The sequence below is a fragment of the Oenanthe melanoleuca genome, chromosome 15, assembly GCF_029582105.1.
Source record: "Oenanthe melanoleuca isolate GR-GAL-2019-014 chromosome 15, OMel1.0, whole genome shotgun sequence".
Taxonomy (NCBI): domain Eukaryota; kingdom Metazoa; phylum Chordata; class Aves; order Passeriformes; family Muscicapidae; genus Oenanthe; species Oenanthe melanoleuca.
This window is the reverse complement of record NC_079349.1, coordinates 9724762-9734971: the sequence shown is the minus strand read 5'-3', so window position 1 is coordinate 9734971 and position 10210 is coordinate 9724762. Positions and strand designations below refer to the sequence as shown.

Below are 10210 nucleotides of genomic sequence, written 5' to 3'. Positions count from 1 at the left end.
GGGTGGGGAAGGGCCGTGGAGCCTGAGCGGAGGGTCTGGGGGCTGGAGGGAGCGGAGTGTGGGTGGAAGGGTGGGATGGTTCGAGCGCTGAGAGCTGGAGCCTCCCTGCAAGCAGCCCTGGTGCATTCCCTGGTCCCAGCACCGCGCCCTCGTAGCGGCGCTCGGAGCCGAGCCAGGAAAATCCCGGGGAGCTGCGGGAGCCTCCGGCTACCCCTGGCAACTCTGTTGTGCCGCTGCCACCACCTCGGCTGTCCCGGCCCCTGGGCGAAGAGGAGGCGCCGGCCGAGATGGACTCGGAGCTGGAGAAGCGGTTGCGAGCGACTTTCCGGGACAAGCTGCGGCTGCTGTGAGTGAGACCCCTCTGCCCTCCCCTGGCAAGTGAACCAAAGGGCTGGCAACCAGCCCAGCATATCCTGTGTGCCCCGTGAGCTCGGTTTGGGTTCCCATCTCCGGGTGTCGCTGCCAGGATGGTGTCACTGAGTGGGTGCAGTGTCCCCAACCGAGGCTCCCAGGGAGGAGAGGACAGTGCAGCCAAGGACTGGGGGGAGGCGGGGGCATTCCCTGGATTCTGACAGGAAAGCTGAGGTTGTGGTGTGACTTGTCCTTCCTTGGTGCTGGGGGTCTCCAGTCGGGTCTGAAGTGGGAGGGGTGGGCAAGAACACGAACAATCCCTGCGGGCGAGCGGGCCAGGCTCCCCGCGGCAGCGCTGGCCCGAGGGGCCCTGCCCGTGCCGCGGTGGCACATGCCGTGCCCAGGCTGTCCCTCCGCAGCCCAGCCGAGCTGCTCGCAGCCCGGGGCAGCCCGGGGGCCGCGCGGGACCCCGCCACGCTGCTGCCATCATCCACCCGTGTGCTGCTCAAGAGGCGGCAGCTGGCGGAGCTGGAGCGGGAGCTGCAGAGCCGGCGGCAGGTGAGGCTGCCCCAGGTGTGCCTTGGGGACACGGCGGCTGGCAGCGTGTCCCCAACTGTCCACGGGCTGGCACCCTGGGCTGCACAAGCACCCGGCAATCCCACAGGAGTTCCAGCAGCGGATGCAGCGCCTGGCGCAGCGCCGGCAGCAGCTGGCCCGGAGGCAAGAGCAGCACCGCGATGCCGTGCTCAGCTTTGACTCGTTCCTTAAGGTGCGGGGAGGGGGTTCGGGGCCGGGCTGGCCGGAGGGGGGTGGCGGGGGTGGCCGGGGGATGGTGGCCGGGCTGGCCGGAGGGCAGTGGCCGCTGACCCCATGCCCGCGGGCTGGGGGTGGCCGAGGGGGCCCTGGCCGCTGACCCCGTGCCCCAGGCAGGCGGTGGCCGCCAGGCGGGAGCGGGCGCTGCGCCGGGCGGACTCGCAGCGGGCGGCGGAGCGGGCTGAGGCTGCCCGGCTGCAGCGGGAGCTGGAGCAGCTGCTGCGGCGCAGGGAGCGCCTGGCCCGTCGCCTGCGGAGCCTCCGGCCCTTCGGGGACTACCTGCGGCGCGTGCTGGCCATCACGGGGCAGGTGAGCTGTGTGCCCCAAGCCCTTGGAGCGGTCATCCCTCCAGCCCCTGGCCTCTCAGCCGCCTCCCCCTGCCCAGTTCCAGGACGTGCCGGCCATGCTGGAGCATTTCGGGGTGCTGGCGGGGGTGCGGGCAGCGCTGGCACGGGAGGCAGAAGCCGGGCAGGAGCTGCTGGCCCAGGGCAGGGCACAGCTCGAGCGGTACCGGCAGGAGAGCAGCACCCAGCTCCTGGACACCAGGAAGGAGCTGGCCCGGCTGCACACACGGCTGGAGGCTGCTCGCCACGATGTGCTGCAGTGGGTAAGGGATGTGTGGGGTGCCCAAGGACCCCTGGGCAGAGGGGCAGCAGTGCAGACCCCGGGTGTGTTGCACACCCCCAGTGTGGTGGAGGTGCCAAGCTGGGCTGCATCCTCTGGGCTGAGCTGAGGATCTCCACATGCTCAAAAAGCAGCAGCTCTGCTTGGGGAGGATACACAGGCAGGACTCCTGGCTCCCCCTGGCCTGGCCTGGGAAGCGCAGAAGGACACAGGGCCGTGGTCAGGGGTTCGCTCTGTCCCCTAGGAGTCACGCTGGGCCCACATCCAGAGCACAGCCACCCAGAAGAGCCTGCTGCTGGGGCAGATCAAGCTGGCTGTGCTGAACCTCTTCCAGCAAACCACTGCACAGCTTAGGATTCCCATGGACAGAGCCCAGGAGGACACGAAGGCCCAGCTGGACATGGTCAGCATACCCTCTTCCTGGGACAGTGGGGCTGGGGACACACAGGGACATTTACATCCCTGGATGGCTGTGGCATCAGGCTCCCATCTCCACAGGTGCTGCGCTGCATGCAGGACCTGGCTGACATCCGTGCCATGGGCACATACCCACAGAACCACACGAGTGCCAGGCTGCTTCAGGGCCAGGAATAGACCCTGGGGACACCTGCCTGCTCCTGGGGCTGGGGAGAGGCTGCCAGGGCCAGCATGGAGCCACAGGACCCCTGGGGAAGGAGATAATTCCCTGCAAGTCTGGAAACCCCATGCTGAGAGGCAACATGGATGGCAGTGCCACAGGCACACTGGCGTGGCACCACACCCAGGCAGGGCCAGGGCACTTCTGAGGTTCCCTCCTGCACAAACCACCCCAGGCAGGAGGAGAAGGAGGAGGGAGCTGCTGTTAGCATCCCTGAAGGTGTTTCACATCAAAATACATCCAGCTGTGCAGCCGCAGCACCTGCTTGTTCTTGTGTCTCTAGGGGAGGAATTACTCCAGGCAAAAGAGGAGCTGGGATACAAAACCAGTCAATATTTACTGTCCCCTTCCCCAGCCCAGGCACAGGGGACGTGTCCCCTACATCCTCTTCCTCAGCTTGCCCTTCCTGGCCGTGCCTGCCCGGCGCCCAAAGGCCATCTGCCGCAGCTCCTGCACGCGCTGCCGGTTGCGCGCCTTGAGGCGCTTCAGGCCCCCGCTCTGCAGGAAGCGCTGCTTGGCCGCCCGCTTGCGCTGCTTCAGGATCTGCTGCTTGTTCTTCAGCTCCGAGCGCACCCTGCCCTGCGCCGGGGGCTGCGTGGGGCCTGCAGGGGACAGGCTGTGCTCAGGGACAGCGCCGGGCTCAGGGGAACAATGCAGGGCTCACAGTTCAGCTACTCACCGTGCCCACGCCTGTGCTTCCCTCTGAACTGCTCCCTGCTGCGTGGCCCTTCCTCATCCTCATCCCGCTCGTCAACCTTGTACTTCTGCTTCCACTTCTCATAGCTGGGAGGGGCGGGTTAAGGGAACAGCTGTGACTCCTCACTTGGCCTCTGCTGTGGCTGTCTGACTGTGCTCCCTCCCCTGGCTGCTGCCCTGGCAGGGGATGGAGCCCTGACACGTGGGGCCAGCCCTGCTCCCGCAGTGCCCATGGCAGGATACAGGTTGTTCTTGTAGGAGCCGCTGATGTAGCGCCCACTCTCCGTCCGCACCTTCTTCTTGTCCTCCTGGCCTGTCTGCCCCACAAAGCGCTTCTTCTTGCGGTCCCTGCGAGACACAAGGGTGGTGGGACTGAGCAGTGCCACCCCCAGCCCTGATTCTCCCTCCTGCCCACGGGCAAAGCCCACTCACCACTTGAGCAGCTGCTTGTTCTTGTTGAGGTTGTGGTTCTCGTCGCCCATGAGATCCAGCACGGCCCCGGCCGCCTGCTGCTCGAAGGCGCTGCCCTCGCCACCCACACTCAGCCTGCAAAGGGGGGTGATGAGAGCAGCCCCCACACTGGGGGTGGGACACACCCACAGCTGGGGTGGGACAGCAGCAGGAGCCCCCCCAGACTTACCCCCGCTCACTCTCAAAGTCCTTGGGCCGGTATGGGATGTAGAAGTCCTCGTCCTGCTGTGCCACCTGCTGTGGCTTTTTCCTGGGACCATCTTCTCCTCCTCGGCCCCATTTGCGCTTCTGGGACCCCACATTGGAGAACACATCCTGGATGGGGACAGTGGAAGAGTTCAGGAGCCACATGCCCCCAACATCCCCACATATCTCTGCACCAACCCCCAGCACAATATGGGGGCCCTGGTGCTGCCAGTACCAGGCCAAGGCAGCTCTGCAGCAGTTCCTGCATCCATGACCCCATTACCTGGAGGTCTTCCTGCTCTCCTTCCCCATCCTGGGGCTTGGGCACAGCTGGGCACAGCCCCTGCCCTTTAAGTGCTGCTGCCTTCTTCTCCTGCTGCCCACGCTGGAACTTCTCGATCAGGGCGTGGTCGTGGCGCCGCTTGGATCGCATCACGGTGCTGGCCGGTGTGCGGGACGTGGCGTTGATCTCAAAGATGGTCTGTGCCCAGGGCAGGAGCATGATTCCCAGTGAGCCACATGGGCTTCCCACCCCATCCCATCCCGTCCCATCCCGTCCCATCCCATCCCATCCCATCCCGTCCCGTCCCATCCCATCCCGTCCCATCTGTCCCAACTCACCGCCTTGGATTTGTAGGTTTTAATGCTATCCACCAACTTCAGCCTCTGCAGCTCGGTGTCTTCGAAGCGAGCTCCTGGGGAAGGCAGCAGGGAGAGTGGCACAGATCAGTTTCCTGGGGAGGGCAGTGGGGTCCCCTCCCTCAGCATCCCCTCAGCACTCACTGAAGAGGGGGTGCATGCCCAGCTGGGACACATCCAGCTCCTTGGCCCTCTTGATGGACTCTGGCGAGGGGCCGGGCCGGGAGCGCAGGTACTGCTTGTGGGCGTTGTCGGCGACGCGGCGGAGGCTGCGCAGCTCCAGGGAGCCCTCGTGGTCCGTCAGCAGCAGGCACTCCTCATCATCCACCAGGCTCTGGGGCACACGGCCCAGGACCCCGCCAGCATCTGCAGCCCAGGGGACACCGTGTCACCTGCCCAGCACCCACCCTGCATTTATCAGAGCAGAGCTGATGGCTGCAGGGAGCTCGGCACCGTTCAGCCAGCATCCCCCACACACAGGGTGTATCACAGCCCACCACACCCCACCACAAACTCCAGCACTGGCCAAGGATGACACCCCAGTGGCCACACAGCCCCCCCTCACCAGCAGGCATCTCCTGGGCTCCGGCGAGGACGAGCGGGCGCCCCAGGAAGAGGTGGAGGTCGAACACGTAGGGCATCTCATCGGGAGCCACCAGCGAGTAGGCAGTGCCACTCCGGCCAGCTCGGGCCACACGGCCTGGCAAGGGCAAGAGGAGAATGGGCAACCACACCCAGCCAGCCCTACCCAGGCAAGGGACTCCCTGGTGGCCCCGGCAGTTCACACATGGCATTTACTACAGGGGTATGGCTGGCAAGGGGCTGTGGTAGCTGGGAAAGGGGCAAGGGGAAGGTACCAGTCCAGCTGGGACATCAGGGACAGTGACATTGCTTTGTCCCCAGTCTGTCCATCAGTATCACAGCACAGCAAGGGCACTGGCACCCACCGACACGATGCAGGAACAGCTTGCCCTTGGCAGGGAAGCTGAAGTTGATGACGTTGTCCAGCATGGGGATGTCCAGCCCCCGGGCGGCCACGTCAGTGACCAGCAGCACTGGGCACTTGCCCTGGGAGAACTTGGCAATGTTGATCTTGCGGGCAGTCTGGTCCAGAGAGCTGTAGATGTGGGTGCAGCGAATGCCCTGTGCTGTCAGCAGCTGGGAACAGGGAAAAGAGGTTGGATGGATGTGCCCTCAGCAGAGACAGGGCAAGAGACTCCAGGGTGGCCACCTGGACTTTCAAATCCCACTGTGCTCCCTCCTCTCTCTGAGGGATGAATGGATCCAGCACCTCCATGACCACAGATTCTGGGATTTCTCCTTCTACCCAGTGAAACAGAGGGAGACATTCCAGCAGGGACCTGCCACAGCTGCCGACTCCACGTGGGCACCCCCAAATGCCACTTACCTCCCTCAGATACTCCGTGTGGTGCTTGGTGGCCACAAAGACGACTGTCTGGTCCTGGGGCTTCACCACGCTGCGGAGCAGGTGCAGCAGCACGGCCGGTTTGTCGTCCCCGCGCACGTGGAAGAACACCAGCTGCAGCACGAGGGCAGTGCTCAGCCCTGTGCCACCACTGCCACCCTTGTCCCCTCCTTGGTGGGTTGCAGGGGTAGGGGGCACAAAGCCTGCCTTGAGCTCCCCCAGCCTGTCTCACCTTGAGCTGCTCACTCAGCTTGGACTCCACATCCAGGCGGATCAGCATGGGCTCAGTGAGGCCTGTGGTGACACAGGACATGGGATGTGCTGCTGGGGACATTCACCTGGCCCAGCATTAATCTAGCTTGGTTTTCCCAGTGCTGGGCTCAGCCTGGCTGCAGGACTGTGCTGTGTCCCTGTCCCCAGTGCCACCGCCCTAGCTCCTCACCAGCCCGGGCAAACTCGACGAGCAGCTTGGGCAGCGTGGCGGAGAACAGCACGGTCTGGTGGCAGTCTGGGAGCCGGGCGATGATCTCCTGCAGCTGCTCAGCAAAGCCCATCTCAAAGAGCCTGCAGGGAGGGGAGATGGCACATGGCAGGGCCCTCCCTGCCACTGCCTGGGCCTCTCACCCGCGTGGGGACACTGCCAGCCCTGGGGACGCCCCTGAGCCCCGCTGACCTGTCGGCCTCGTCGAACACCACGTACTCCACGGTGTGCAGCTTCAGCTTCATCTCCACTGCCACGTGCACCAGGCGCCCAGGGGTGGCTATGATTCTGTGGGGACAGAGGTGGTGACAGGACCAGACCAAGGGGGAGACAGTGTACCCACACCATCCTGGCAGCAGTCCCAAATCCAACCCAACAGACTCCCTGTTGTCCCACAGGAAGTTGCTCTGAGGGAACAGGAATGCCCCTCAGGCACACCAGCTCTAAACACCAGTGATGTTCCCAGATGGCTGGCGTCCATTTCCCCACTGGATCCCCTCCCTGTCCCCCACTCACATGTCAGGGTTCTCATGCAGAGCAGCAAACTGGTCCTCCATCCTGTGAGAGAGGGGAGAAACTGGGGTGGCACCAGGCAGCTCAGCCCTTCACCAGGTTTTGGGAAGCTCAGGAAACAGGGATTGTAGGGGACATGGGGACAGCTTACTTGTCTCCTCCCAGGATCAGGGCTGTCTTCAAGCCAGTGAACTTGCCCAGCTGCAAGGTGAGGAAGAAATATTTTGGTGGGATGTAAAACCAATCCCATTGCCCTCATGTTCCCACTCCCCACCATGTCCCCTGTACCTCCTTGGTGAACTTGAGGGTCTGCAGGGCCAGCTCCCGGGTGGGCGAGAGGATGAGGGCGCGTGCCCCGGCCTGGCTGGGCGCCTTCAGCCGCTCGAACATGGGGATGAGGAAACACGCCGTCTTCCCGCTGCCCGTGCGAGCCATGGCCACCACGTCCCGGCCCCGCAGGATGGCAGGGATGGTCTGGGGGACGCCACTGTCACCATCACTGTCCCACTGCCACCCCCTGGGGAAGGGGCCCACCGCTACCCGTGCTCACCTTCCTCTGGATGGGCGTGGGCACCTTGTAGCCCTTCTTCATGATGCCCTTGAAAACAGGGTAGCTGAGGCCTAGGGGAACAGGACAAGTGAGGGGCATGGGCAGGAGGGGACAGTCCCTGACCCAGGGACAGCTGTCCCCTGCCTCACACGCACCCATGGACTGGAATCCTCCAGATTTCTTCTTCTTCTGGTTCTGGGCCCGCACCATGGCCTGAGTGTCCAGCTCAGCATCGGCGCCATCATCATCCTCCTCAGTGGTGGTAGGGAAGGCGGGCAGTGGGGTCACGGGGACCTGGGGACAGCGGGGGACATGGCTGTGTCAGGGTCACTGCAGCTCTGCACATCTGGCATGGCAGGCAGGGCCACCAGTGCTGGTGACCGCGGGTACTGGGGATATCGGCACTGGGAGACGGGTACTGAGACACTGGTACTGGGACACTGGTATACTGATAGTGGGGACACGCGTACAGTGCCCAGGAATGCGGGCACTGTGGACACCGGCACATGGAGACCGGGGCCGCAGTACCGGGCACAGCAGCACGGGGTGCAGGGACACAGCTCGCTCGGGCCCGCTCCGCTCCGCTCCCTCCCGTCCCGTCCCGTCCCGTCCCGTCCCGTCCCGCTCTGTCCCGTCCCGTACCGGCGCTCCGCGGGGCTGGCGGCGGCCGCGCGGCGCCATGTCGGTGCCGGGGCGGAACCACGTGTCGGGGCAGGCCCGGAAGGGGCGGGGCGGGGCCCGTCCCTGTCCCGTCCCGCCCCGGGCCGCGGCCATGCGGGCGGCGGGTCCGGCTCTGCTCCCGGTCCCGCACGGCGGCTCCGCTGGCAGCGCCGCCCGCCCTCCGCGGGTTCCCCGGGGCCGCCGCCGGGTGCGGCCGTCCTTCGTGGATGAGTCGCTGTTCGGCCGCCCCGCCGGGGCCCGCCCGCCGCCGCCCGCCTTCCCACCGCCCTGGGCGGCTCCCTCAGCGGGCGGCTCCCGGCCCGGCGCTCAGTGCAGGTGAGCGGCGGCTCGGGGCGCTGCTCGCATCTCCTGTCGCGGGTTCCGGGGCTCGCTCCGCTCGGTGTCCCTACGGAGCCCTCGGTTCCCGGCTGCCCCGCCGGCTCTCATTTCCCCGCTGTAACCAACACGTTTCTCCGCTTGTCGCCCTCCAAGGTCCCGAAGCCACGCTCCGTCCTTCTGTGACGAGTCCCTGTTTGGTGCCAAGCCGCAGGGTCCTGCCTGGGCAGCTCCGCGGATGAGGAAGGAGGATGTGGCCAAGCTCCACTCGCTGCTCTGGAGCCCCCCGCCTGCCCCCCGAAGCCAGCCGGGCCTTTCCCCGCGCTGCACGGGCACTCCCCTGCGAGCCGTCCACCCGCCGGCCTCTGCCCCTCCGGCCGCACCCGAGCCCGGCCGCACCGAGGGGTTGTGCGGCTGGAGGCAGCCCAGGAGCGATGCCTGCTCCAGAGGCTGGGGTGCTCCTGGCAGAGGCCGTTCCCAGTCTGCCAGCCGGCTGAGCACCGCCCCGGACAGGATTCGCCTGGCTTCCAACCTCGGCACGGAAAGGTGGAAGAACCAGAGCGCTCCCACCACCCCTGCTGCCCCCCAGCGCCCTCAGGTGAGGGGTCGGTCCAACAGCGTGTCCGGATCTCCTGTGCTCCACAATGCCAAGGCAGCAGGTGGCTCCAGAGCCAGACCCCCCTGGAAGTGATGCAAAGTGTCCCTCTGGAGGTACATACAGCCTTAGTCTACCTGAGGCCTCCCTGGGACCAAGCCCACAAGGACCCTGGGCTTTTCCATGGCTGGAAACGAAGAATGGAGCTGTTCCATGCTGGAAGACAAGCCAGGAGCCAAAGGTGACCACAGTGCTGGGGACAGTCTCCTCCTTTTTCAGGGCACAACCCCACAGCCCCAGGGTGGGACAGCCTTGGTGGGAACAGCTGCTCCCCGTGGTGTCGAGTGGCTGTCAGAGGAGGTTCCTGCTGTCTGGGAAATCTAGCTGGGAAGTTGGAGCAGCAGGAGACAGGAATGCCCACAGTCCAGGGCCCATCCTGCACAGGTACATGGGCAGTGTAGCTCTGTGGGGACAGGCAGGGGCTGAGCCCCCTGGAGCTCCCAGGACAGGAGGTGCTGCTGGGGTGGGGTCCCAGATGAGTCCTGAGGGCCCTGACAGGGACTTTGGCTGACCACGTGTAGTGAGAGCAGTCCTGCTCCATCCTGCCTGTGCCTGTGGGAATGCAGAACATCCCTGCAGGCAGGTCCAGTCAGGTGGTGGAAACCCCTAGGAATGTAGATTGCACAGCCTCTCTGGCCTCCTTCCCTCTGCTGCACTGTCCTCAGGGTGAAAATTCTCACTTTATCCAGTCAGAGCCTTTCTAGTTTGATTTTGTATCTGTTCTCTCACTCTGCACCTGAGCACAAACTTTGGCCCAACCCTCACGTCCACCTCCTCTTTGCAGGTATTGAGAGGCTGCTCTGAGGCCCCCCAAAAGGTTCCCTTCTCCAGGAAATGAGCTCCATTCCCTCTGCCTCCATGCACAGGATGTGCCTTGGTGTCTCCCTGCTGTCCTTGCTTTGTGTCACCAACGCCTTATGGACTCCTCTGACAAAGCAGGACAAGGGAGGATGAGCACAGAGGTGAGGAAAGCACTGCCCTGCATCCTGCTGGCAGTGGGAGGGTCCCAAGCTGGATTTGGTTTGTGACAGAGAAGGATTTGCAGGGATTTTGGCAGCTCGTGGTGATGAGGAGGTGCTGAGTAGATCCATAATTGTGTGGCTGGTGCTGAGGGCTGTGAGCTGCTCACAGCAGTGCCACGGTGTCACCAAGTAGGGGCTCCAAGACAAATC

The 10210-nt window shown here is 64.8% G+C and overlaps 3 protein-coding genes across 3 annotated transcripts; 2 read left to right on the top strand and 1 right to left on the bottom strand.

Moving 5' to 3' along the window:
* Positions 1–64: 64 nt before the first annotated feature.
* On the top strand, positions 65–2644 carry CFAP73 (cilia and flagella associated protein 73). Its single transcript, XM_056504170.1, has 7 exons — positions 65–346; positions 771–909; positions 1016–1120; positions 1282–1473; positions 1550–1771; positions 2033–2191; positions 2287–2644. Exons 1-7 carry the CDS (start codon positions 288–290, stop codon positions 2380–2382), a joined length of 972 nt encoding a protein of 323 aa, XP_056360145.1. The 5' UTR covers positions 65–287; the 3' UTR covers positions 2383–2644.
* Positions 2645–2738: 94 nt separating this feature from the next.
* On the bottom strand, positions 2739–8262 carry DDX54 (DEAD-box helicase 54). Its single transcript, XM_056504162.1, has 20 exons — positions 8030–8262; positions 7543–7681; positions 7388–7458; positions 7126–7311; positions 6989–7038; positions 6841–6882; positions 6517–6612; positions 6286–6407; positions 6076–6137; positions 5826–5957; positions 5365–5575; positions 4983–5117; positions 4562–4783; positions 4400–4473; positions 4062–4259; positions 3762–3907; positions 3554–3667; positions 3365–3469; positions 3105–3208; positions 2739–3027 (listed from the first exon to the last, which is right to left on the bottom strand). Exons 1-20 carry the CDS (start codon positions 8159–8161, stop codon positions 2804–2806), a joined length of 2565 nt encoding a protein of 854 aa, XP_056360137.1. The 5' UTR covers positions 8162–8262; the 3' UTR covers positions 2739–2803.
* RITA1 (RBPJ interacting and tubulin associated 1) lies at positions 8160–9074 on the top strand. The gene is made up of 2 exons (XM_056504639.1): positions 8160–8383; positions 8540–9074. The coding sequence occupies exons 1-2, from the start codon at positions 8160–8162 to the stop codon at positions 9072–9074; spliced, it is 759 nt and encodes a 252-aa protein (XP_056360614.1).
* Positions 9075–10210: the final 1136 nt, after the last annotated feature.